Source organism: Onychomys torridus, chromosome 18 (genome assembly GCF_903995425.1).
Source record: "Onychomys torridus chromosome 18, mOncTor1.1, whole genome shotgun sequence".
NCBI lineage: Eukaryota > Metazoa > Chordata > Mammalia > Rodentia > Cricetidae > Onychomys > Onychomys torridus.
In genome coordinates, this window is record NC_050460.1 from 66,147,959 (window position 1) to 66,175,387 (window position 27,429).

The window sequence follows — 27,429 nt, forward strand, 5'->3', positions numbered from 1 at the left end:
TGCCCTGCTGCTGTATTCCTAGGAGTCACTGAGGCAGCTCTGCAAACGTCCAGCTTTATTACATAGTGTGTCTTCTGCCTGTTTCCCCAAACGCTTGTCCCATCTGGTCCTGTCAGCATCCTCCCCGCCTGGTTGTTGACTCTTCTGGCACAGCTGCTGTTCCTACTGGACTTCCAGGCCCAGACCCTGTCCGTGGTCCTAGCTCTGACCTTGGACCTGTATGACTCCAGCCTTAATGCTAGTCCTGAGCTTACACTGAACTTTACCGTCATTATTAAAATCAATAAATATTTACTGAGCACACTGGATGTGCTGGATGCAGTAAAAACAGAAAAATGGCAGCACCCTCCCTCCGTGACCTTGATGTCTGACAAGGAGCTTGAGAGGCAAGAAAGCAACAGTCCCTCTCTTTCAGACATGATCACAGACCATCATAAGTAGTACAAGCAAGAACTGTGTGGACTGTGATATGGTGGGGCCCCAGCCTGGTCAAGAAGGCTTCTTTGGGTGATGTGAGGTGGGGTCTCAAAGAACGCAGTGAGGAGCAAGCATGCTCCACAGGGGTGACTGTATATACAGAGGTTCGGGTTGAGTAAGGAACACGGAAAGTGAAGTATTTCATGAAGACCAGTGGTGGGATGGATGGTGGGGTGGCTCAGTGGGTAAAGGTGCTTGCTGCCAAGGCTGATGACCTGAGTTCAATCCCCGGAACCCATCCTGGCATATTGGACATCACAAACTGTTTCAAAATGGAACAGGTGGCCAACGTATCATTGCTTTTGAGAGAAGCTGAGTTAGGATGAAGACAGACATCACTTAGATTTTGTAGGAGACCGCAGGGGGAGTTGGATGATTTTGAAGGTGGTGGGGAAGCCAGTTGGAGTGGATTGAGGCGTGCATGTAAACTAGGGAAATGGGAATAGAAAGTGTAGTGAAGTGTGGTGGCTGGAGGTGTGTGATGTCAGGCAAAGATTTGTTTTTAATCACAGGGTATAGCTCTCAGACACTGACACACAAGTCCTGTGTGTACAGTTCATCAAGGTACTGGATGTCCCAGGAATCTCCCCTGTGTCTCCTCTAGTCTATAGTATCCCTAACTGTAATCCCATCCTATCTCCTAAGAGCACAGATTAGCTCTGCTGTTCATGTGACTCGCATAAATAATATCATTTAGACAACATCTTTCTGTGTGTGGTTTCCTTTGCTTGGCATGTGCATGGAATTCACTCACACCATGTGTAGCAAAGAGGAAGGTTTTCCTGTTGTGTGATATTCTGCTCTGTCTCTGCCATCATATTTCCAATTGAGTTGCATTTCAGTTAATGTAAATAAACCTTGTGACCAGCCAGCAATGTGTGGTGGTGTGTTCCTGTCATCACAAAATGTGGGAGGCTGAGGCAGGAGGATTGAAAGTTTAAGATCATCCTAGACTACATAGTAAGATCCTTTATCAAAAGGACACCAGTTTAGGAAAAGACAAAACAAAACAGCTCAGAGGTTAGGAGCAATGGTTGCTCTTGCAGAGGACCCAGGTTTATTTGTTTATTGTTGTGTTTGTGCGTGTGCACAGGAGTGCAGTTGCCCAGAATCCAGAAGAGAGCATCTGATCCCCTAGGGCTGGAGTTACAGGCAGTTGCGAGCGGCTGGGAACATAGATGCGGGAACCTAATTCGGGTTCTCTGCAAGAGCAGCTCACTCTCTTAGATTGTATGTGTATGTGTGTGTTGGTGTGTGCATGGAGGCCAGAGCTCCTTATTCTTTGAGACAGGGTCCTGAACCTGGAGCTCACATGCTGTTCCAGACTTGCTGTCCTGCCCCATCTCCGCAGCACTGCACTTACAGGCATGCACCATAGTGTCTAGCTCTCACGCAGGTGCTGAGCGGACCCATCACCCCAGCCTCTGTGTGGGTCTCTCTCTCTCTCTCTCTCTCTCTCTCTCTCTCTCTCTCTCTCTCTCTTACTCTCTTGTTCATGTTTACCTCACATGCTTCTCACAGTCTGTGAATTGTCCTGTTTTCTTACTGATGTCATTTGGGGACCAGCTGTTTTCAATTCTTGAGCTAGACACACAGCTCCGTGGTAGAGCCTCTGCCCAGCATGTTCCATCCTCAACACGGAGGAAGTAAGTCAGGGAGTGGAGTTATCACTTCCAGCAAGGCCCACTGTGTCTGCTGTGTCCATTCTTCCGTGGTTAGGTTTTGTGTGCCCCACTTAAGCAATTTGAACTTACTCCAGTCAAAAAGATCTCTTCCCATGTTTTCCTTTATGTTGCTATGGGAACCTTGGCTTTCCCTTTTGTATTCAAGACTATGATCCACCTCAGTAGTTTCTGTATTTGGATATAAGGTAGGGACCAATCCTTTCTCTTTTCCCTGTGTGGCTCTTTAACTGATGGAGCATTATTTATTTATTTGATTTAGTTATTGTTTTATTTCATGTGTATGAGTGTTGTGGCTGCATGTATGTCTGTGTATCAGTTGTGTGCAGTGTCTGTAAAGGTCAGAAGAGGGCATCGGATCCCCTGGAACTGGAGTTAGAGAGGGTTGTGAGCCCCCATGTGGGTGCTGGAAACTGAACCCAGCCCAGGTCCCCTGCAGGAGCAGTAAGTTCTCTTAAGCCCCTAGCCATGCCTCCAGCCCTACCTGTTCTCTCTCTAAGTGCCGTCGTATCTTAGTTATGAATCAACTGACTGCATATACGCGGCTCCTCCTGAGTCCTCCTCCGCCCGAGTGCCCTGGCACTTTTGTGACTCTGGTATTTGACAGTTCTGAGGAAGAAGTGTAGTCTTTAATTGGAGGTATTAGAGCTCTGGAGACCCTTTCCCACCTACTGGGTGGCCTCGTCCAGCCTTGATAGGAGGCCTTGACCCCATCTGCTAGACTCCCTTGGCACAGGTGTGTTTAGTGTGGTCTTTATCCAATCAATGTCCCTGCTAAGTACCTGTGGCAGAGCCAGGAAAAGTGAGGTCTCTGTTCTCTCTTTTAGTGGTGGGAGACAGATAAAAACAAATACATGGGGTTGGGGATTTAGCTCAGTGGTAGAGCACTTGCCTAGCAAGTGTAAGGCCTGGGGTTCGATCCTCAACTCCAAAACAAAACAAAAAACAAAACACACACACACACACACACACACACACACACACACACACACACACACATGTCCAGGCCATCGTGATTGGGAGGGGTGGGGACCCAGCTGCTCCGCCCAGCATAAAGATGCCTTTCCTGAGTTATGCCAGTTAAGGGCAGAACTGTAAGAGGTCAGCTGTGGGAGTCAAGGAAAGAGCATTCTAGACAGAGGGGACCCAGGGGACCTGAGGCTGGTTTGTGGAACAAACAGGAAACCAGTGTGGGGTATGGAGTAGGATGCGGGAGCCGAACCAGTTAAGTAGGGAAGACAGGGTGAGCAAATGACTTAGAAAGTGACACAGACCTGTCTGTCCTTCAGGCTTGGCTTCTCATCTGCCTGCGAGTTGAGATTGTTGCCTGAAGGTGTTCTGCTGATGCGCTGGGGATGAAGGAAACTGACTTTGGTCTCCTTGCTGGGTCAGTTCTCACACTAGCCCTCTCTCCCTTCAGCTTCCCCAACGATGCCAGCTCAATGGACCCTGACCTCTATCCTGACTCTCCTGGTGCTTTTTGGCACAGCCAGAGCAGGCCCCTTCTCTCCGCGGCCCAATATGACCCTCCCAGCCCCTCGGCCCCCTCCCCAGCCAGGGGGCCCTTCTTCTCAGCTGTATGAGCACACTGTGGAAGGAGGGGAGAAGCAGGTGGTATTCACCCACCGCATCAACCTGCCCCCCTCAGCCGGCTGTGGCTGTCCGCCGGGCGCTGAACCCCCGGTGCCTGCTTCAGAGGTGCAGGCCCTGAAGGTCCGGCTGGAGATCCTGGAGGAGCTGGTGAAGGGACTCAAGGATCACTGCTCAGGAGGGTGCTGTCCCACGGCTGCCGCGCAGGCTGGCACGGGTGAGCAGTGATGGCGGGCGTGGCAAAGAGGAAGGGAGAAGTGGATCGGGATGAGAGGGGTGCCTAGGCTGACATAAGGATCTTGGTTTGAAGGAGGAAATGTGCCATCTCCCACTCCTTGGAGGTGAGGGTGCAGTGAAGGGTGCAACTTGAAGAGTGGAGATGACTGGAGTCAACCCAAACACTCCCGAGGGGGCATGTATGCTAAGCAACTAGGAGTTAAAATGGCCTTCTGAAACTAGACTGGCCACCGGCACTAATCCGGGCTGGGTCTCGCTGCTTCTTCCTGCACCAGGCCAGACCGATGTGCGCAGCCTCTGCAGCCTCCATGGTGTCTTTGACCTGAGCCGCTGCGCCTGTTCCTGCGAGCCTGGCTGGGGTGGCCCCACCTGCTCAGACCCTACAGACACCAAGACGCCCACCTCGTCCCCGGCCCCAGCCTCCAGGACCTGTCCCGATGACTGCAACGACCAGGGTCGCTGCGTCCGAGGACGCTGTGTGTGCTTCCCCGGCTACAGCGGCCCCAGTTGTAGCTGGCCCTCTTGCCCCGGAGACTGTCAGGGCCGCGGGCGCTGCGTGCAGGGTGTGTGTGTGTGTCGCGCTGGCTTCTCGGGCCCCGACTGCAGCCAGCGCTCCTGCCCTCGCAACTGCAATCAGAGGGGCCGCTGTGAGGACGGCCGCTGCGTGTGCAACCCAGGCTACTCGGGTGAGGACTGCGGGGTGCGGAGCTGTCCCCGGGGCTGCAGCCAGAGGGGCCGCTGTGAGGACGGCCGCTGCGTGTGCAACCCAGGCTACTCGGGTGAGGACTGCAGCGTGCGGAGCTGCCCATGGGACTGTGGCGAGGGAGGCCGCTGCGTGGACGGCCGCTGCGTGTGCTGGCCCGGGTACTCCGGCGAAGACTGCAGCACGCGGACGTGCCCGCGTGACTGCCGTGGCCGTGGCCGCTGCGAGGACGGGGAATGCATCTGTGACGCAGGCTACAGCGGCGACGACTGCGGCGTGCAGAGCTGCCCCGGGGACTGTAACCAAAGGGGCCACTGCGAGGACGGCCGCTGCGTGTGCTGGCCCGGGTACACAGGGGCGGACTGCGGCGCGCGCGCCTGCCCCCGGGACTGCAGGGGCCGAGGGCGCTGCGAGGGTGGCGTGTGCGTGTGCCACGCGGGCTACAGCGGCGAGGACTGCGGGGTGCGCAGCTGTCCCGGGGACTGTCGCGGCCGGGGGAGCTGCGAGAACGGCCGCTGCGTGTGCTGGCCCGGGTACACAGGCCGGGACTGTGGCACGCGCGCCTGCCCCGGGGACTGTCGCGGGCGCGGGCGCTGCGTGGACGGCCGCTGCGTGTGCAATCTGGGCTTCGCTGGCGAGGACTGCGGGAGCCGTCGGTGCCCTGGGGACTGCCGCGGCCGCGGCCGCTGTGAGGACGGTGTGTGCGTGTGTAACGCAGGCTACTCGGGCGAAGACTGCGCCACACGCAGCTGTCCGAGCGGCTGCAGGGGCCGCGGCCGGTGCCTGGACGGGCTCTGCGTCTGCGACGACGGCTACACGGGCGAGGACTGTGGCGTGCGACGGTGCCCTCGCGACTGCAGCCAGCAAGGCGTGTGCCAGGACGGCTTGTGCTTGTGCCACGCCGGCTACGCGGGCGAAGACTGCAGCATCCGCACCTGCCCCGCGGACTGCAACCGGCGCGGCCGCTGTGACGACGGGCGCTGTGTGTGCGACCCAGGCTACACCGGGCCTGCCTGTGCCACGCGCACCTGCCCAGCTGATTGTCGTGGCCGTGGGCGCTGTGTGCAGGGAGTGTGCCGGTGCTACGCCGGCTATGGTGGAGAGGACTGTGGCCAAGAAGAGCCTCCCGCCAGCGCCTGTCCCGAGGGCTGTGGGCCGCGGGAACTGTGCCACGCAGGCCAATGTGTGTGTGTTGAGGGTTTCCGAGGTCCAGACTGTGCCATCCAGATATGCCCAGGTGACTGTCGCGGCAGGGGAGAGTGTCTCCAGGGCAGATGCGTCTGTCAAGATGGCTATGCTGGAGATGACTGCGGGGAAGGTGAGCCGGGTGCCTTCTCCCATACATTGGAGCGGGGATAGGGATTCAGGCTTGCAGAGACCTGAAGCCTAGGGGCCTAGAGAAAGAACAGAGGGAGTTAGTTGTTCTTTGTACAGTGGGAGCAGTCAGAAGGACCCCACAGTGGAACCACAAGCACATGCCAGTGGATGTTTAGATCTGACCTTTAGATCTCTGAGCAGAGGGTTGTCTCTAAAGAGTTTTTATGTTCAGGACATGGGAGAAGTTGAGGGACACGCCCAGGCCCTTTTTGGGCCTTTTCCAGTGTTCCCCAACCTGAGTTTGGGCAGTGGGTACAAAGATGTGTGACCCTGAGTGAGTGGGGAGCCGTGGCTCTGCCCCCAGCTAATCAATTAGCTTTTCCTACTCTATTCTGGGCAGAGGTACCAGCCATCCAGAACATGAGGATGCATCTTCTGGAGGAGACAACAGTCCGGACGGAGTGGACCCGGGCTCCTGGTCCTGTGGATGCCTACGAAATCCAGTTTATCCCCATGGTGAGAAGAGCAAGCGGGAGGTTGGTTGGGCAGCATAAGGGGGAGGGGAGGGCTCACATCATGCAAGAAGTCACATGTCTGGGTCGGCTCTAATGCCTTCTTACCCTGCCCCAGCCTGGCACAGAGGCCTTAGCACTGGTCCGGGCAACTAGGGTATTGATGATGGTGAGCTCACAACCCCTGGCTGCTCAGTGCACAGTGACCATTGCTGTTAGTCTTTGTGGCTGAGTTCAAGTCAGCCCCCGTCCTACACACATCCATTTGCATTGGCTGGGCACCAGCATCTGGGGTCCATGGTGGTCTCCATGTGCCCCATGCTTGGAGTGCTCAGCTACCACCTCATCTCAGGCAGACCCTCATCCTCTTCCTTCCTCCCTAATGCTTTGTTTTCAGATTTTCAATTTTCTATGCCTCCTGCCTCTTTGTACATGCTTCCCAAGACGGGGAGACCCATTGCCCACTCTGGAGACGCACTGCCCACTCTGGACCCACTGACATTTCCTCAGAGTCACTGTATATTAACCTGTAGTCACACAAACTGCCAGTGTTTTTGATCCTGTTTGTTTAAGTATCTTTTCAGTGCAAATCTCAGAGGCCCAGAGCCAAAACCTTTAGAAAGTATAGATAAGCACTCCAGGTGTGGTAGCGCGTGCCTTTAATCCCAGCACCCAGGAGGCAGAGGCAGGTGGATCTTTGTGAGTTCCAGACCAGCCTGATCTACAAAGCTAAGCTCCAAGACAGGCAAGGCTACACAAAGAAACCTTGTCTAGAAAAAAAAAGAAAGAAAGAAAAAGAAAAAAAGGAAAGGAATTATAGACAAGCAAGCAGAAAGGAAGGAAGGGAGGAAGGGAGGAGAGGAAGGGAAGTTAGGATGGTAGGCAGCATTCACTGCCCGCTCCCCTCTGCAGTCTATATATAGGCTTTGCTTAGGCTCTGTTCAATGTCATCTTTACTGGTTTAGGCCAAGCTGTCTGGGCTGTCACAATAATTCCGAGTCCCTGAGCTTGTCTCCAGCCCTGTCTGCTTCTCCAAGCATTCTTTCTCCACCTCTGACTTGTTCTTCAAACATTTGGGAGCGTAGTGAGGACAAAGCCTGTGGCCCCTCCTCGGGGACTGTTCTCTACCCAGATGGGACTCAGGGTACATGGATACTTCTTCCACTTCTCAGTCACCTGACCTTTCCCACATCATCCCACAAATGGTAGACAACGCCACACTTGTGTCCACCAGTCCAGGGAAAACTCCAGACAGGCATACTCCCCAGCCCTAAAGCTTCTGAAGGCCCTGGGACAGAGGGACGGCAGAGTGCTGGCTGTCATCCCCACCCCAGGGCAGGTCCCACAGGAAAGTCTCCAGCTGTATCCCAAGCACCAGTTCCTGCACTGTGGCACAACCAAGATAACCTCCCCCTTCTCCTCTCTACATTTTTATATAAAAATAATTTAATCAGGAGACAAGAATTTGGCAACTAGAGAAGAGAAAAAATGACCGCTGGCCGCCTGACAGTACAACAAGCCAGCTAACATTTCATGAAGTGTCTCTCCCACTCTCTCGCATGTGTACATTATTTACATAGCTCTAATCTGGAGGGTGGGACTTTTGGAAGGAATTTTCCTATGAACCTTCAGGATAAGGAGAAATAAAATAAACAGTTGAGATAAGAGAGGCCTTCAGGCTGTGTTGTCTCCTGCTCCAAACACACGCAGCCCCATCTTTGGGTGTTGTCGAGGGGTATGGCTTTTGCTTGGCCTTTGTTCTGAGCAGGGTGGTATAAGCTGGTCTGCACCAGGCTTGGCTCTCAGCCCTTCACCTCTGCTCTGGGCATGGGACCCTTCCAGGTCCTCTGTGAGGCTGTATGTGAGAAAGTTCCTGTAAACTGGTCCCTAATCAGACACTCGGTCCATGCTCATCCCTCAGACATCTTTATTTGCTTTTTGCGGTGACTCGGGTCTGAGCCTTTTGCTCTGTCCATCGGCTGACATGGATCCTGTTCTACAGCTCTCTGTCACCCCACCATCTTCATCACACCCTGTCTCTTCCTCGTTCCTGGCAGCTTTTCCCGCCCAGAAACACTTCTCTCTCAGAACCCGACCAACATCCCCAGCAAAGCGCACACTCCATTTTCAGAACTCAGGACTCCCCCTTCCTCCTGTGACTCAGTGGCTCTCAAAGTGCGTTCAGTGTTCCAGGACATGGGTGTCAGTGTCACCGGGGAGCTTGCTGAAATACTGTCACATGAGTTGCTACTTCCATCTCAGGATTGGAGTGAGAGATGTGGGAGGTGTCGGGGACTCGTTGGGACAAAAATTCTTCTCGTTCATACTCATGGCCTCAAGCTCTAGGACTGTCCCCTCTCTTCTACAAGGTGAGAGAGAGAGTGTGACCTGAGGCTCCTGGATGCTAGTCAGAGATCGTTGGGTGTTCTTTGATGGAGTGTTCTCTGCGGCCAGGAAACTGGGCTGTGTCCAGTGCTCACTGGGACACAGACCTGGACCTCAGAAGACTTTTTCTTGGGTGTCCTGGAGTGAAAGGGGAGATGAGAGCTAGGTCCTCTCTGGGGATCATCCAAGCTAGACTTTCCCTGTGGGACCCTGAGGCTGAGACCGAGACTCAAGTTAAACAGTCACCAGGAACAAGCAACGAGGGAGCCAAGCTTTACCAGGGAACAGTGCCAGCTGCAAACGTCTAGCCAGAAAGCCTGCCTCAGACCCTCAAGACAGGGCTGGGCAGTGTGGGCGAGGCTGGCACGGGGACTTCCAGGGAGGAACCAAGAAACAGGTTGATCCAAAGAAAGAAGAATTCAGGATGGGGTTGCTTTAGTGAAAGATCGCAACATTGGGGCGTATACTAGAAGGAGAGACAGAATGGGGGGACTACGGGAAGTGGGTGGATGTCACATGTGCTGGGTGAAGGTCCCCCAAGGCCCCGCAGAGTTGGAACTGCAGGAGCAGGGCAGGCTTCTCTGTACCCAGGGGAACCTTTCCACCCAGCAAGGAGTGTCACAGCTTCAGTTCATCCTCACCCCAAACCTCCACGTGGCTTCTCATCTGGTTTTTTACTTTGGTATTTACTATGCTTTTTTGGTTTAGGACAGTTCCTTTCAAAATTTCCAACCCCATTTGGCTAAATGGAGGTGTCCCTACCATGGCCAACATAGCTAAGCAGTACAGAGCGTCCTCCGCGGCTATCCTTGCTAGGCAACCCCACACAATGTATGGCTGTTACAGTGCTCACAGATGTCCAGCCCTCCCATGTGCCCAGCAGCAGCTGGCACTCTGGGGGCCTGCAGGGTCACCCCACATAATCTCATGACCTTAAACACTCACCCAAAGGAGAAGTTTTTTTGGGGATTTTTTGTTTGTTTGTTTATTTTTTTTCTGGTGAGTATTTACCACACATAGAGATTGGGAAGGGAGAGGTCTACATTTGGCTACTAGGTTATGCCCAACCGCATGACAGGGATGGTATCTTATTTTTTGAGTCTCCAACACACAGTGTGGTGGCAAGTGTGAACAGCGTTCAGGAAATGTGCTGTTAGAACTTTCAGCAGGTGGGCCTTGCTTTAATGGGTGTGTATGGCTGCTGAAGAGACAAGAAAATGTCTATAGGGACACCCAGTCACACACAGGCCGAGATACCCCCAGGGCCAGCTAAGCAGATTCGGGAAAGAGGAGGGGGCGCAGGACATCCCTGCTCTTCTTTGGCTGTTCTGAAAGAGTGTGTGTAGGAGTCACCAGGGAAACTAGAGGGAAACCTGGGTCAGGGAGAATTCTGGCAGATAAGCGGGGATTGCACGTGAGAGGGGAGCCGGGGGACACACTGCCTGAGTTCAAGCCTCTCTGCTTTTTTTTTTTTTTTTTTTTCTTTTTCAAGACAGGGTTTCTCTGTGTTCTCTGTGTAGCTTTGCGCCTTTCCTGGAACTTGCTTTGGAGACCAGGCTGGCCTCAAACTCACAGAGATCCCCCTGCCTCTGCCTCCCGAGTGCTGGGATTAAAGGCGTGCACCACCACCGCCCGGCCTATTTTGATATTTTTAAAGATTTATCACCTGGTGTGGTGGCACACACCTTTAATCCCAGCACTCAGGAGGCAGAGGCAGGCAGATCTCCGTGAATTTGAGGCCACCCTGGTCTACAGAGTGAGTTCTACAACCAGGGTTAGATCTAGATCTACCTGCCTTTGCCTACCAAGTGCTGGGATTAAAGGCGTGAGCCACCATGCCTTGGTCAGCCCAAGCTTTCATAAGAAAACTATTTGTGGGGGGGGGGGTGGAGAGATGGCTCAGTGGTTAAGTAAGGGTACTGGCTGCTCTTCCAGAAGTCCTGAGTTCAATTCCCAGCAACCACATGGTGGCTCACAACCGTCTGTAATGAGATCTGGTGCCCTCTTCTGGCCTGCAGGCTTATATGCAGGCAGAATACTGTATAAATAATAAAAAGTAAATCTTTTAAAAAAATTATTTTATGTATAATCATCTGTCTGTGTGTTTGTGTGTGGATATGTGCACACAAATGGAGAGGCCTGAAGAGGTCAGAGGTGTTGGATACCTTGGAGCTAGAGTTAGATGGTTGTAAGCTGCCCCGTGTGGGTGCTGGGAACTGAACTTAGATCCTTGCAGGAACAGTGAGCCACCTCTCCAATCTTTCTGCTCTGCCGGTGTGCACCCTGCCAGGACACGGTCTTTCTGAGCCCGCAGTCCTTACCTGTCAAGTAGGGTTGGTAGAACCCTTCTCACAGAGGGTCGAGTGAACTGATGGACACATACCACGGAGAGAAGCCACCGGCCAGGGCGAGGCTCCAGGCATCTCGTGGTTCCCGTCCATGCTCCCCAGCTTGTATAGGGCCAAATCCCACACTGTCCTGTGTTGATACCATTTGGAATTGTTACAGAGAAGGGCCTGGGAAGCAAGGAAGAGAGTCCCATTCTGATGTGCCTGGTACTCTCTTGCAGACTGAGGGGGCGAGTCCCCCGTTCACAGCTCGGGTGCCCAGCTCCGCCTCAGCCTATGACCAGAGAGGACTGGCCCCTGGTCAGGACTACCAGGTCACTGTCCGTGCTCTACGAGGGACCAGCTGGGGTCCTCCTGCCTCTAAGACCATCACTACCAGTGAGAGCTGGGGCTGTGGGGACAAGACATCTGGATTTGACAGGAGATCTGCTGGGCGTGGGGGCTGCCCCAGAGCAGAGTGGGTTCCCTCCTGAGCCGTCCTCTGTCTCACCCTGCTAGTGATCGATGGTCCTCAGGACCTCCGCGTGGTAGCTGTGACTCCAACCACACTGGATCTCAGCTGGCTGCGCCCCCAGGCCGAGGTGGACCGATTTGTGGTGTCCTATGTCAGTGCTGGCAACCAAAGGGTGCGGCTGGAAGTTCCCCCTGAGGCAGACAGGACTCAGCTAACCGACCTGATGCCAGGCGTGGAGTATGTGGTGACCGTCACCGCAGAACGAGGCCGTGCAGTCAGCTACCCCGCTTCCATCAGGGCAAACACAGGTATGGCACTTGGTGTGTTAGGGAAGAGCCGGGTTTCCAAGGCTGGGAGCCCTCTCCTCGGGGGCCCAGGCTGGAGGGTCACAGATGGTTGTGGTAGTCTCAGAACACCTGCTACAGCCCTGCTCTATTTAGTCTAAAGGCACTGGGGAGACAGCCCTTAGGTGCTTGGAGTGAGTCCTATAGGAAGCTAGCAGGTTAGACCGTGGGTGGGACTGCCCCTGGGAGGGAAGCAGTGTATAGCAGATCTTTCATCCTAATATGGGTAGTGGACAGTTTGGTCTTGTGGTCACAGGTCACCATCTTGCTGACTTTGGGACCGACATTGCCTGGGGTTGGGTTTCCTAGCAGCCGTTGTCCGCCAACCCTCAAGGTTTCTTAACAGATGCCCAGCCGGATTTTCTTTTTCCTGGGACACGGCGACGCCCTCTTCGGAGTAGCTTACATTTTCATTCCGCTTTCCCGTTCTCTCCATCAGATACACGCCCCGCCCGCCCACTGGCCTCTTTTCCTTCTAGGGCACCAGCAGTGGCAGGCTTGGAGGGCAAAGGAATGGGTGGGGCTGGGGACATTTATTTCTCTTTCTAGGTGGGGCTGGGGCTCAGGGAAGAGGCCTCGCCCCTGGCTGGGGAGCGGGGGATCCGCGGTGGCGAGGAGGAGCATCCGGTGGGGGGAGCTGACACTGACCTGATGTCCCCTCCCCCTTTCTCACTCGGCAGCACCAGGCCACTACGGTTACCCGGAGGTGCACCCCCCAGCCCCGCCCCCGAACCCCCGTCCCCGGCCTCCGCGGCCCTCCCGGCCCTTGCGGCCCACAGAGGGGAGCGCGGAGTGGCATCCCCGGCCCAGCCTGCCCCAGCCTCCCCGTCGGCCGTGGGGTAACCTGACGGCTGAACTGGGCCGCTTCCGCGGCACAGTACAGGACCTGGAGCGTCACCTGCGGGCCCACGGCTACCCACTGCGCGCCAACCAGACTTACACGTCGGTGGCGCGTCACATCTATGAGTTCCTGAGGCACCGCCAGACGGCAGGTGCCCCGGCACCCCAGCCACGCCCTCCCCACCCCACCGCTAGTCCCACCCAGAGCACCAGGAAGCGGGAATCGGACCAGGGAGACGTGGGCCCAGCATCCGATGGTGCACACCTGGTGACCACAGCGCGTCACCCGAAGCCTGAGGTGCTGGGCAGTGCAGCCGACGGCTCGTTGATCGTGTCCCTCGACGGGCTCCGGGGTCAGTTCGAGCGCGTGGTGTTGCGCTGGCGGCCACTGCCACCCGCCAAGGGCCCCAGCGGGGAGCTGATTGTGGATGGCTCAGAACGCACTGTCCGCTTGCCCAACCTCAGGCCTGGCACTACTTACCACGTGGAGGTCCATGGGGTGCGGGCAGGGCAGACTTCCAAGTCCTACGCCTTCATCACCACCACAGGTAGTGTGGGCTGGGGCCCTGGACTGCCCACCCCCTGTCCAGCATCACCTGCCTTCCAGGTTGCAGCTACTTACTCCTTCCTACTGTCTCACTGCTTAGGCCTCAACCCCTCACCACACCCTTCCCCCTCCCAGCCTTCCTGGCCAGCTGTAGAACACTACCTCAGAAGCTGCCCTCCAGTGTCCCAAAAGCCACCATATCCCAAGGTCCTGGCATTCTCCTGAGGATAACTAAAGCCAAATTGACCTGGTTTGTGGGGCTCCCTGGCTCACACCTGGGTTCCCAAGCTCTTTGGCAATGTCTGTTGTAGTCAGGCAAGTCCAACAGTCTTGACAAAGGGACGCGATATTATCCGCAAGGTTCAGACTTACACTTGAGTTTTCCTTTATTGAAAAAAAAAAAAACAACCTAAAACCACCATCTCATAATGTTTTTGGCAAGTTTATAGTTTTGTGTAGAGCCACACACACGGCTGATCTGCAGCTTGCACACCTTCGACGCAGGCTGCAGGAGACTTTGGCATTTGCAGAGATTTGCCCTGCACTTTCGGTGGGTGGGATTGAAACCAGAGATTCCCACTTTGACTCACTGCGGTGAGGGTGCCTGAAGCCTGTGGTCTGTGGTTATTTCCCACAGTTTGGCTTTGACCTTGAAGGGATGCAGCAGAATTGCTTGAGGGTGGCCTTGAAAGCCGGCAGGCAGCGTGTGTGGATAGTGGGGGGGGGGGGCTTGAAACCACGGTTTCCTGAACTGCTTTCCCAGACGTGGCCCCCCTCCAGCTGGTCTCTCCCACAGGACTGATGCCTGGCCCAGGGACAGGGTGCTTTGCGGCTGCAGGGTCGGGGTGGACCTCTTCTTCCTCCATAGGGCCCAGATGCCACCGGAACGGGACGTCCACCCTCACACCCTCTACTTTCTCTTACTGCCCACCACCCCCTTTCTTCCTAACACCACTGCCCCTTCCTCTCTTCCAGGCCTCTCACTGCCACACTAATGGAAGGCAGACACCACCAGTGGGGAGGCTCGTGGGCAGGGAGGGATGGAGGGTTTTATGTCATTGCCTGCCCTAAGCCAGGCCTGACTGCTCCAGATGAGCTCCATGGGGAAATCTGGAGGCTTGGCCAAGTATGGGGAGAAGTATCGATTGCCTCCTGAACCCCGACAGGGCTGAGGAGAGGGGAGGAAGCCTTCTAGCTCGGAGGCTGAGGGCACACCTGGGGACCAGTGGTTCCATTCCTGGTCTCACACTCTCTCCTCTTTTTCTCACCCGCTCTGCCCCTTCCCAGGGTCCTTACCCTCTGGCCTCCCGGAGGCTACTGATGAGCCTCTTCCCTCGGGCCCCTCTACGACCCAAGGGGCCCAGGCCCCTATCCTGATCCTGGAGCATCACCCGCTGGGAGAGTTGAAGGTGCTGGGCAGAGACAAGGCAGGGCGCCTCCGTGTGGCCTGGACTGCCCAGCCCGACACCTTTGCCCATTTCCAGCTGCGCATGCAGGTGGCCGAGGGGCCTTGGGCACATGAAGAACTGCTACCAGGAGACGTCCACCAGGCTCTGGTGCCCCTGCCCCCTCCCGGGGCCCCCTACAAGCTAGTCCTCCATGGGATCACCCCTGGGGGCAAGCCCTCTGTTCCCATCACCTACCAAGGCATTATGGGTACATTCTGGACTGTACTCAGAGCAGTGTCCTGAGACTGGGGGAGGAGCTGGGGCCATCTCAAGACTCTAGAGGAGGGACAGGATTCCAGGGGCCAGTGAAGGGCAGGTCTGACAGGGTAAGAGAAAGCCAAGGAGAGAAAAAGACTTGAGAGTTCATAGGGATGGCAACTAGGAGGAGACATCACAATGACAGTTCGCCATTGGAGACAAGTCAGAAGTGGGTGATGGCCCATCCTGGAGGCTGTAGGAGACCCTGCTCTATGTATGCCTCACTTCCTGGCTGTCCCTCTGCCCTGCCCTGGGCTGTAGAGTTCAAGGCAGATGGAGCTCTGGTCCCAGCACTGGCCCTCAGCTCTGCATTCTGGGGACAGCACCTGTGGTTGTGTTTTCTTCTGGGGGTAAAGTCTTCTGGTGTGTGTGTGTGCGTGTGTGTGTATGTGTGTGTGTGTGTGTGTGTGTGTGTGTGTGTGTGTGTGTGTGTGTGTGTGTGTGTGTTGGGGTGTTCCACTGCCATCACAACTTCAGAGACAGGAGGGAAGGGCAAGGCCTGGCAACTCTTATACCCTCTTGGTTCTCCCTTTGAGAGTCCAGTGGTTAACTCTTGGTCCAGTTCTAGAACAAGTTAATGACTGGGAGAGAGCAGCTCAGGGGCTTGGGGAGCCTGAAGGCTGCTGTGAAGCATCAGTATGGAGGCTAGAAACTCTCAAGCAACACTATGGGGGACATGAAATCCCCCTTAAAGTTTTAGAGTACGGGGGTGGGGACATAAAGAGGGGACAGAGACTTAGAAAAAAGTGTCTCCTTCCCAGGAGGGGCAGGGATGGAGGCATCCAGGATGAGGTGGGTGAGGCAGAGCAGAGGGGAGGAGACAGGGGCAAGGGGAATGGTTGGTCCAGCATGCTTCGTCTTTGTCCCCAAATGCCAGACAAGGCCGAAGAGAAGCCTGGAAAGCTGTCTGTACAGCCACGCCTGGGTGATCTGACAGTGACAGACCTGACCTCCGAGTCCCTGCTCCTGCACTGGACTGTCCCAGAGGGGGAGTTCGACTCCTTTGTGATCCAGTACAAGGACAAAGACGGGCCCCAGGTGATACCTGTGGAGGGACCCCAGCGCTCAGCACCCGTAACCTCCTTGGAACCAGGGCGCAAGTACAGATTTATTCTGTATGGGCTCATCGGCAAGAAGAGGCATGGCCCCCTGGTGGCTGAAGCTAAGATCTGTGAGTGGCAGCAGGCACCCTAGCCCTGTACTTTGTACCATGCTGAAGCAGGTTGCCCCAGAGCTCTAGGGTTCCGAGAGATTGTGTATAGCCCGTAGCTGCCCGGCAGTCCACAGCTGTGTTAATCCTCAAGGGAAAGGGGTAGGGCAGCAGAGGTGAGGAGGTAGGTGAGGCAGAGGGGTGGTGGGTGGTCTCCCAGAGAATCCACAGCACTCTTCTGGCTGGAGAGCAGGACAAGTGGGGTGCTGAAGGGCTTAGTCCTGGGGTCCTATGTGCTGTGTGGGATAGCTCAGACCTCATTTGGGAGCCCTACGGGACCTCTGAAGGCCTCTGAATGTGGGAGTGAAATGATGAGCTACCTTACATATAGCACAGTGTCTGCCGCAGGGGCATGACAGAGAAGGGAGTCAACAGCTGGCGAGGCATGGTGCCTGATGCTGGCCTAGAATGGTGGCAGTCAGACTGGGTGTGACAGGCCAGTCCCAGGTCCCTGGATCAGCCACTTCCGTCCCCCAGGCAGCAGCGGGTGGGGAGCGACCTAGGGAGGGACACTCAGGGAAATACTTCCTGTGTGTTTCTGGAGCCAGTGAGTGGTACTGATGAAGTGTCTGACTGAGATTGGGGGGACCTCAGGGTGACATTGAGTCCCGGTAGCTGAGGGGAGCACATGAGGGAGCAGAGGTAGTGTCCCGGGTACTGGTGCGGACAGTCAGAGTCCACAGGAGTGAATTAGGGCTCTCTAGTACCCACAGGACTTAGCAATGGCCAGGTCACCAGAAGCTGCCTGGGAGAAGGCACAGCTGGATTGGAGGTGTTGGGGTCCAGATATTTCTGGAATCCTCTAGGAACAGAGTGCAAAGAGGGGAGATGGAGAAGCAGGCGCTCAGACAGTGGCTACAGCGAGGGGCAGAAGGTGGTAGGCAGCAGCAGGTGGGTGAGTGTTCTTCCACGCTGATGCATCCCATGGATGTTCTTCTCTCTTGAAAGAGAAACCAGCTAGAAGTTGAGTTGGAAGCATGGAGGCTGCCTCGGAGGTTTCCCTGGCTGCACAGATGTGAAAAGGGCTGGCTGGGCTCCCCCTCCCCTTCTGGAGCCTCTTCCTCTTGGCTGGGAATAGTCAGTGCAACACTACGGACATTAGGCTGTCTAGAAGACGTCACCCCTTCCTGTAATGGGGTGCAGCCCCAGGATAGAGCTCACAGCTCGGCAGAGCAGAGTGCTGGCTGGGTTTTAGCCCTGCTGGCTCTGTCTACAGAGAGCAGGCTGCATGGGACTTCCTTTCTCTTATGACCCCCATGTCTCTACTCCCTCTTCCTAGTGCCTCGGAGTGACCCTGACCCAGGATCTCCACCCCGCCTGGGAGAGTTGTGGGTAACAGACCCTACCCCGGATTCACTGCACCTCTCTTGGACTGTTCCTGAGGGCCAGTTTGACTCCTTCATGGTCCAGTACAGAGACAAGGAAGGACGGCCCCTTGTGGTACCAGTGGAGGGGCCTGAGCGTTCAGTGGTGCTCTCCCCTCTGGACCCCAACCACAAGTACAGATTCACCCTGTTTGGGATTGCCAATAAGAAGCGGTATGGGCCCCTCACTGCTGATGGCACTACTGGTGAGTGGCTGCCACCTAAGCTCATGTGCCCTCTTCTCGTTTTCTACACACTTACCCTCAGCCAGGAACCAGATGAGCCTCCCAGCAAATGGCTGATCCCAACACCCTGGCCCGGCTCCCAGGCTGAGGGGCAGCCAGCTTCCCCTGCACAGCTAGGCCCCTTCCATCCCATTCAACATGCTCCCTAAAACCCAGGAGGTGTGTCATACTCTGGCTATGCCCAACTTCCCAGGGTTTTAGCACTCACACTAATAGAGTGGTGACCCCCAGATCCAAATCTGAACCCTGATCTCAGGCTGCTGGTTCTGCACCTGGCTCATTTCTTCTTGCTTACAGCCCCAGAGAGGGAAGAGGAGTCCTCTGAGAAGCCCCTCCTGGGAGAATTGACGGTGACTGGTGTGACCCCAGACTCCCTGCGCCTGTCCTGGACAGTGGCCCAGGGCCCCTTCGACTCCTTTGCCATCCAATACAAGGACGTGCAGGGGCAGCCCCAGACTGTGCCCATTGCGGGGGATGAGAATGAGGTCACTGTCCCTGGCCTGGAGTCCAACAGGAAGTATAAGATGAACCTCTACGGCCTTCGTGGCAGGCAGCGTGTGGGGCCCGTGTCTGTAGTGGCCAAAACGGGTGAGTCAGAAACCCACACGTCTCCCTTCACTGCTGGCCCCAGGCCTCAAGCAGGGCCTGCCCCAGCTCCACCTTCCACTTCTGCCGAGGTCTCTGCCTTGTTCCTACCCAGCTCTTCTGTCCCCACATCCCAGGATTTCTTGCCCAGACTCCTCACACTGCTTCCAAGTTCATTTCCCCCATTCTGAATAGCCAGACCCTCTTGTCCCCACACCCTTCCCTGACACACCCTCTCCTTCAGGGACTGACTCAGATCCTGGCTGTCCTTGCTGGGCTGCTGCCATCCATTCCTGCACCTTCACCGCATGGCTGCTCTGTGCAAGGGTAGCAGACCCACAGGGCCAGGGCGCCATGTTGCTCCAGCCTCTTTCCACATAGAAAGGACTCCTTTCAGCCTCCACTCCCCAACTCCTACTCAGGCTGGCTCCGGGTCTACCTGTTCCTCCATGTCCCCAGCCCCTCCCACCCAGCACGGTTGTCTTCCGCTGGCGATACCCTAATAAGGAGCATGGGCTCTGGAGGCAGCTGCCTGTCCCTCACTATTGGCTTCATAAACCAATGTCCTTAGAACCTTGGGCCCGTCACTTAATCTCACTGTCCCCAGCTTCCTTTCTGCCAAGTGAGGGTCTTGACGGTGACACCCCATAAACACAGTATATGCAAGTTCAAGCAAGGCATGGTGAGACACGCCTGTCACTACAGCACCTTGAAGGCTGAGGCAGGAGGACTGTTGAATGCCCCACATGACTCCATTGTCACTGTTTGCCTCTGGTCTGCTCCCTCCGCAACCTCTTTCTGTTCTTCACTTGCCCCCAGGGTCTCAGTCTCTCGGGGAACCCTGCAGAGACCTACTGCAGGGGACAGAGGTGGGGACACTGGGTGGTACCCTAAGAGTTGTACATCCCAAGCCATCCAGGAGAAGCACGACTCTTCCCAGGCTACCTACCTGATCCCCGTGTTCTTGCATTCTAGGCAGTGGCCCTGCCTCAGCAATGGGTTCCTTAGAGATTGGAGGGTCTGGTGTAGGGAGGGAGCAGACTGCATCAGAAGGATGCTGACTGCCAAGGCCACAGGAGCCCTAAGCCTTCAGTGGAGGAACACGCAGGCTGATGTGCTTTGGTATCCCCATTGATTGGCCGGTCACTGTTAATGCCCGTGATCCTGATCTCTTTCCTCAGCCCCGTCACACATTGTAGACCAGCCCTCCAGCTTCCCAGAGCCCAGCACAGAGGCCCCAGAACCCCTCGAGAAGCCACGCCTAGGAGAGCTGACTGTGACAGACGCCACCCCTGACTCCCTGAGCCTCGCCTGGACCGTCCCCCAGGGACAGTTTGACCACTTCCTGGTCCAGTACAGGAACGGGGATGGGCAGCCCAAGGTGGTGCGGGTACCAGGAAATGAGGACCAGGCCACCATCTCCGGCCTGGAGCCAGACCACAAGTACAAGATGAACCTGTATGGCATCCACAGTGGCCAGCGTGTGGGCCCAGTGTCTGTTGTCGGGGTGACAGGTGAGTGGACTGTGGGAGTCCAAGGTGATAGGAAGTAGAACCTACAGCTTTTTGGAGACTAGTGACTGGCGAATGGTAGGCAAGGATTGGTCAGTCTCCAGGTCTGTTTTGCCTGAAGCTATTGTGTGCCCTCCCCTTGGGCTGGCCTGTCTCCCTGGGCAGCAGGGCCACAGAGGCCTTTGCTATGTTGGTGGCTGTCCAGGTCCCCTCAGCTGACTCAGGAGCTTGGCCATGTTGGCCAGCTGTCAGATGATCAGGGCCACCAGGGGGACATCTTTGAACTGACATTGGGACCTCCCTGGTAGCCACAGCTTCTCCTCAAAAGCCAAGGACACCTGCTGGGGACCCTGCTCACCTCTCTGTCTCCTTCTCAGCTGCAGAGGAAGAGACCCCCAGCCCCACAGAGCCCAGCACAGAGGCCCCAGAGCCCCCTGAGAAGCCGCTCCTGGGAGAGCTGACCGTGACGGGATCCTCCCCAGACTCCCTGAGCCTCTCCTGGACCGTCCCCCAGGGAGACTTTGACTCCTTCACTGTCCAGTACAAGGACAGTGATGGGCGGCCCCAGGTGGTGCGGGTACCAGGAAATGAGGACCAGGTCACCATCTCCGGCCTGGAGCCAGACCACAAGTACAAGATGAACCTGTATGGCATCCACAGTGGCCAGCGTGTGGGCCCAGTGTCTGTTGTTGGGGTGACAGGTGAGTGGACTGTGGGAGCCTCAGGGTGGGACCCATGCGGAGGTGACCTTCAGGTTAGGTGAGCTGGGATGGATTTGTGGAGAGTGATTGGTGGCCCAGAACTGGTCAGTATCCAGGCTGCCTGTGGCTGAGGCTGTAACCTGGGCGCCCCTCCTATGGCTGGCAGTCTCCCCGGACCAGGGGTTCCACTCAAGACTTTGCTGTGCTGGTAGCTGCTCAGGCTGCATCGGGCCACCCTAAAAGCTTGAGCATGTTGGTCAGCTGAAGAGGGACACCAGACCCAAGAGGGAGCGGGCCTCTCTGAACTGACATTGGGACCTCCCTGGTAGCCACAGCTTCTCCTCAAAAGCCAAGGACACCTGCTGGGGACCCTGCTCACCTCTCTGTCTCCTTTCAGCTGCAGAGGAAGAGACCCCCAGCCCCACAGAGCCCAGCACAGAGGCCCCAGAGACCCCTGTGGGCGTGACCGGTGAGTGTAGCTGGGATCTGGTCCTGTTCCCTCTTACTGCTGAGTCCCATGTTCCGTGGCCGGGGGCTGTCTAGCTGCTGAGCAGTCGTGGTACCTTGTATGCTCAGGGAGGCCTAGACAGGGCAAGTCACCAAGGAATAGGGCCGCTGCCAGCTTTGCGACACCTTTTTCCAGTCAGCCCAGCCAGACAGCTGGCAAGGATTTGGTGAAACCATACATGTATGTATGCTGCTGCCGTTGTATCTGATGTGTGTGTGCCATGGTGCACGTACGGAGATCAGAGATAGCTCTGTGGGTCTGGTTCCCTCCTTACACCCTTACCTGGGTTCTGGGATGGAACTTGGGTTATCCACCTTGCTCAAAAGTGCCTTTACCTGCTGAGCCGTACTGCTGGTGCCAGATTCACCAGACTGCTGGTGACTCTTCTTGATGGATGGGTATTGCTGATGGGTGCAGTTTTTTTGTGCGACACTCACTCCTAGGACTGTTTCCTAGCAGACTTGGCCATTTCTGTCTCAGACTCACAACCAGAAGAGACCCCTCCAGCCATCGAACCCCCGCTTGAACCACGCCTGCAGGAGTTGACGGTGACTGGTGTAACCCCCGATTCCGTGAGCCTCTCATGGATGGTCCCTGAGGGGCAGTTTGATTCCTTCATGGTCCAGTACAAGGACAGGGCTGGGCAGTCCCAGGAGGTGCCTGTGGGCGCAGACCAGCGCAAGGTCACCATTCTTGACTTGGAGCCTGCCAGAAAATACAAGATGAACATCTATGGGCTACATGGCAGCCGGCGTGTGGGCCCCATCTCTGTGTTAGCAATGACAGGTGAGCGAGGGAGCCAGGCGGCACCCACCCCTGGCTCCCCACAGTCCTTCCTCAAGACCCTTGTCCCAGCCTTGCCTGGGACTACCAACACTCACCCCTCAGTCTCTGTGTCAGTGACCTACAGGCCTCTCTCCAGACTCACAGACACGAGTCCAGGCCCAAACCTTTGGCTTCTCCCCAAGGCTGGAACCCCTCCCTTGGGGTGACTTCCTTACCTGCACTCCAACCCTGACCCTGCCTCCCATTTGGCCTCTGTCCCTCTACCCCTCGCCTCTTCCTCCCCCGCCCCTCTTGTCTGCACGGCTGTGTCTTTTCCCTTCCTTCCCTTCTCGTTACAACCCTACTGTGACCTGAACACAGCCACCACCACCCTTCTTCACTGAAGTCAGACTCCTCAGAGGTCCTGGGTGCCCATCCAAGTCACATTCCTTCTGGTCACTCCAACTTCACCCCTCCGGGAGACACACCTCCCAGAGCTCCTGGCTCCCTCTTCCTTTCACGGCTCCTGGACCTATGCTCACTGTGACTCAAGGACCACGGCGTCTCGGGAGCCCCTATTCTCTCTCAGAACACTGCATTAACGTCTAGAAAAGAGAACTCATATGATCCTGAAGGACACTGATTATGCTGATATAATCAGCATTCCATATCTACAGATGTTTCCCATGCTGCTGTAGACAGAATATGCACACAAATCTCTCTCTCTCTCTCTCTCTCTCTCTCTCTCTCTCTCTCTCTCTCTCTCGGTTTTTTTGAGACAGGGTTTCTCTGTGTAGTTTTGGTGACTGTGCTGAATCTCATTCTGTAGACCAGACTGGCCTTGAACTCACAGAGATCCACCTGGCTCTGCCTCCCGAGTGCTGGGATTACAGTGGGACACCACTGCCTGGCTCAAAAAAATGTATCTTTTTACAGTCATTTGTGCGTGCGTGTGTGCATGCGCATATGTGTGTGTGTGTGTGTGTGTGTGTGTGTGTGTGTGTGTGTGCATGTGTGTGTGTAGATGCTCACATGTCCCATCACGACTGAAGGTCAAAGAACAGCCTGTCGGAAGTCAGTTTTTCCATCTGCCGTGTGGGTCCTAGGAGTTGAAGACAGGTCGGGGCAATGCCTCTACCGACTGAGCCGCCTCACTAGACCCAGAAATAAGTCTTTAAAAAGTCCCTCAGACTGTGGCGATAGCTCTGTTGGCAGTCGCACAAGCGTGAGGACCCGGGTTCAGATCCCCAGAAGCCGTGGAAGATGCTGGGCATGGTGGAGAGCCCTTGCAGTCCCAGCTCTGGGGCGGCAGAGACAGGAGAGTCTTTGGGGCTCACTGGCCAGATAGCCTTGCCTAATCAGCTCCAGAGCCCAGTGAGGGCTGTGTCTCAGGAGAACATGAGATGGACAGCGCAGAAGGCCTCTCTACATCTGCATGCACACATACATGTATGTTCACCGACACACATGAACATGCATACTCACCTGCACACACGTATGTCTGTACTGAATGGGTACAGCGCATTCACTTGTCATAAACGATATAGTTACCCACCATCTGCATAGCATGTACATTGCTTTAGGATAGTAAGTTATTGGAGATGATTTGAAGTTTTCAGGATATGCAGGGACCGCCATCCTATACGAGGGGCTTGAGCATCCTCAGGTCTGGGATCCATGGGACCATCTTGCGGATACCAATGTGCCGTTATCAAAGTCTGATTTAGGACTTGTTAATACCTGGGCCTCTTTGTCAGCTCACTCAGCGGTGATGAGCACAAACAATGCTTTGATGTCCCCAAATAACTAAGGCCGTGTGAAAGCATGTCTTTCTATCAGTGAGAGCCACAAACGTGTTGGTCAAAGAAGACCAGGCTGTCCCAGGCCACTGAAGATAAAGAGGAAACTCTTCCCCACTTCACTGTTAGCCCCCAAGGCAGACAGAGCCAGGTCTCCTTCCAGGAGCTCAGCCATGTTCTGCTTCCCACCCTAGACCCTCTCCCACCAGCACCAGCTCCAGCAACTGAGGCCTCCAAGCTGCCCCTGGAGCCACGCTTGGCGGAGCTGACAGTGACAGACGTGACCCAAGACTCCGTGGGCCTCTCGTGGACTGTCCCCGAGGGTGAATTCGACTCCTTCATGGTCCAGTACAAGGACAGGGATGGCCAGCCCCAGGTGGTGCCCGTGGCAGCGGACCAGCGGGAGGTCACCATCCCAGGCCTGGAGCCCTCCCGCAAGTACAAGTTCCTACTCTTCGTGGTCCAAGATGGACGACGACGCAGTCAGGTCTCCGTGGAGGCGAAGACAGGTGAGGACTGCGTGAGGCTCAGCTTGACCCCCACCTGAGGCCCCAGCCTTCTCTGAAGTGTTTGACCTTCCTGCTGGCCACCTTTGCTGTTTGCCCATCCCAGTCCAAATGAGGCAGGGACCCGTCAGGGCACGGTCCCTTCATTTGTTCTGCGTGCTGGGCCTTCACTAGAGGATGGGCTGTGGGGGCCTGGGGCTTCCCGGAAAGGAGTGAGGGTGCCAGGAGCCCCTCCTGCCATCCTGCGCCAGGTGGTACTATCACAGCCTGAGAGTTTGGCTTGTCTCTCTGGCTCATCCCTCTACCCCCACATCCACTTCTAGTGGAGGCTCACCTACCTTCCTCTCTTGACTTCCCGGAGCCTGGGAAAATGGAAACCAGAGAAAACCCTACCCAGCTGGACCCTTTCTTGGGGTTTGGTCCAGGCCGTCCTCTGCCCCTTAGGGCTCCCTGTTGCCAGAAGTCTCTTGCAATAACAATTCCGTCAGTGGTTTTGCTGTCCAGGAGGGCGATGGGCCAGCGCCTTCCCACATTGGATGGCTCCTTTGGCAGTCATGGGATCCCTTCTCTGAGTTTTCTTGTGTGTGTCTCTCCTAACACAAATCCCCACAACATGTAACAGTGCATGCCCCATGCCTCCTCCAAGCCCTGTGGAGTACGTGCTGTGAGCCAGATGAGTGAGATGCTGGGCCACACTGACCCCCCACAGCATCTCACCTCCCCGACTTGCCTGTCTTCCACAGAGAGCCTTTAACCCCTAGGAATTCCCCAGGGGGCCAGTCAGGTCACTCAGCTGGGGTTTCTGGGTAAGCTGTGCCCTTGGAAAGGGAAGTCTCTAAGTGATAGAAAGACCCTCGTCAGAGAGATAAAGGGTAAATGAGGAGGAAGTTAGGGTGTCCCTACGGGGTGACTCAAGAAGACTCATCCCCACAAGAATCAACTCAAGAGGCTCTGGCGGGAGAGAGGGTGATGGAAATATCTAGGGAGGCACTGGCCACTTGGGCCACTCTGGATTTTTCCAGCCCTAGTAGGAGGTGGTCAGGAATGGTTTTGGAAAAAATAAATACAAGAATTCTTCTTTGTATCAGCCGCCCGAGATGACGCCAGCCCAGGGGCCCTTCCCCGCCTCGGGGAGCTGTGGGTGACGGATCCCACAACGGACTCCCTGCGCCTGTCCTGGACGGTTCCCGAGGGCACCTTTGACTCTTTTATGGTCCAGTTCAAGGACAAGGGTGGGCCCCAGGTGGTGCCGGTGAAGGGCCAAGAGCGCACGGCCACCATCACAGGCCTGGATGCGGGCCGCAAGTACAGATTCCTCCTCTATGGGCTTCAGGGAAAGAAGCGCTTTGGCCCCCTCACCACAGAGGGCACCACAGGTGAGTTCCTGGCAGGGCCGAGAGCAGGCTGCAGCTTGTGGTAGGCACCCCTCCTCTCCCTGCCCTGCCCTTCAAGGTCACAGCCCTCAGCCCGTGTGACCAGCTGAAATAGTTCTTGCCTATGTCTTCATCTCAGAGCCCATGAGTACTGTGGAGCACACTGGAGTAAAGTCTCCATCAAAACCTCGACTGGGAGAGGAACTGCGGGTGACTAGTGTGACCCCGGACTCCGTGGACCTCTCCTGGTCAGTCTCCGAGGGCCAGTTTGACTCCTTCGTCGTCCAGTACAAAGACAGGCATGGGCAGTCCCAGGTGGTGCCCGTGGAGGGCAGCCACAGAGAGGTCAGGGTCTCTGGTCTAGACCCAGGCCGCAGATACAAGCTGCTGCTCTATGGACTCCGAGAAAGCAAGCGTGTGGGTCCCCTTTCTGTCATCGCTGTGACTGGTGAGTGTGACAGTCCACGAGGTCCAGTTTCCTCGGTGCCCTTCTTCTGGGGGGGGGGGGGTGAGCAGCTCTACTGAATCACAATTTACACACAGTGCCAATGGGCTTTGGCATATGTGTAAGTCACAAAACAGTCGTCACGGGGAGGTGCAAGGCAGTCCCCTCAGCCCTGTACCCAAATCTGTTAGGGGCCTGGACACCTCCCCTCCGTAGGCCAAGCAAGCCGACAAGTCACAAAGAAAAGCAGAAAAAGAGATTTATCCAATGTGGCCATGTTGGAAAGAGGAGCAAAGAGGCCCAGTGAGCCCCTCAAATCCATCTTTGGGGTCTTGACATGAGGTTCAGATTTAAATGGACGGCCAGAGGTATATATATAGCTAAGCAGGCCCAGTCAAGAGTTGGCCCAGTCAAGAGTTGGTCCAGTCTCCTGGACTGATGAGCTGTTATAGTTGTGTGAAATCTCTTTCCAGGAGACATGATCCCCCTCTGGCTGGCACCACAATCTTTAACCTTCTCCCTCTCTCAGCGTGGGATTCCTGGGCAATTTAACTTGGGGCAGGGTGGGGTTTGTTTTGATGGTCTGATGACCCACTGGAGGGGCCCAGGTCCCATTAAGGTGGCTTCACTCCTGCTGGGAGGTCACTCAGTTCGCCAGGCCCCGGCAGCCACTGGAATGCTTCCTGTCCTCTGGGGTTTGTCTCTCTGCACCTCATTTTAGACTCACACAAAACACAACGTCTTCTCCTTGGTGTTTGGTGCTTCAAATGCTTCTGCTAAGCCTGCTTCCTCTGCCTTTCTCCCCTCCCATGCCCTCCTTCCTCCCTCCCTTCAACGTTCGAGTCCAGTAACAGGGCAGTCACCTTCTCTCCCATCTCCCTGAACCAGGCCCCAGAGAAACAACAGAGGCTTGGACAGAGGCCCCCATAACTTCAGCTCCCACAGTTGCGCCCCACCTCGGGGACCTGAGAGTGGAAGAGGCCACGCCTCACAGTCTGCGTCTCTCCTGGGTGGTGACTGAGGGAGAGTTTAACTCCTTCGAGGTCCAGTACACCGACAGAGAAGGACAGCTCAAAGTGGTCAGTACAGCGGGTGACCAGAGCGGCATCACCCTTACCGGCCTGGAATCTGACCACAGATACCTGGTAACCCTGTATGGTTTCCATGATGGGCAGCGTGTGGGCCCTGCTCAAATTGAGGCCCTGACGGGTAAGTGAGAGACTAACTCTGACCTTGTTAACAGCTGCAAAGGTCCAGAGCTGACAGAATTCCCAT

The 27,429-nt window shown here is 55.9% G+C and overlaps 1 protein-coding gene across 1 annotated transcript in view; it reads left to right on the forward strand.

Annotated features, from left to right (window-relative positions):
• Nucleotides 1–3,579: 3,579 nt before the first annotated feature.
• The window catches only part of Tnxb (tenascin XB), a 54,065-nt gene continuing 30,215 nt past the window's right edge, over nucleotides 3,580–27,429 (forward strand). Inside the window, exons 1-17 of the mRNA XM_036167838.1 lie at nucleotides 3,580–3,966; nucleotides 4,262–6,007; nucleotides 6,407–6,522; nucleotides 11,473–11,629; nucleotides 11,750–12,013; nucleotides 14,724–15,092; nucleotides 16,020–16,313; nucleotides 17,632–17,922; nucleotides 18,259–18,549; nucleotides 19,728–20,060; nucleotides 20,435–20,758; nucleotides 21,156–21,227; nucleotides 21,747–22,052; nucleotides 24,025–24,339; nucleotides 25,425–25,712; nucleotides 25,849–26,157; nucleotides 27,043–27,363. Of these exons, the coding sequence (XP_036023731.1) occupies nucleotides 3,591–3,966; nucleotides 4,262–6,007; nucleotides 6,407–6,522; nucleotides 11,473–11,629; nucleotides 11,750–12,013; nucleotides 14,724–15,092; nucleotides 16,020–16,313; nucleotides 17,632–17,922; nucleotides 18,259–18,549; nucleotides 19,728–20,060; nucleotides 20,435–20,758; nucleotides 21,156–21,227; nucleotides 21,747–22,052; nucleotides 24,025–24,339; nucleotides 25,425–25,712; nucleotides 25,849–26,157; nucleotides 27,043–27,363 (6,172 nt within the window). The 5' untranslated portion in view covers nucleotides 3,580–3,590. The remainder of the gene's footprint in view (nucleotides 3,967–4,261; nucleotides 6,008–6,406; nucleotides 6,523–11,472; nucleotides 11,630–11,749; nucleotides 12,014–14,723; nucleotides 15,093–16,019; nucleotides 16,314–17,631; nucleotides 17,923–18,258; nucleotides 18,550–19,727; nucleotides 20,061–20,434; nucleotides 20,759–21,155; nucleotides 21,228–21,746; nucleotides 22,053–24,024; nucleotides 24,340–25,424; nucleotides 25,713–25,848; nucleotides 26,158–27,042; nucleotides 27,364–27,429) is intronic.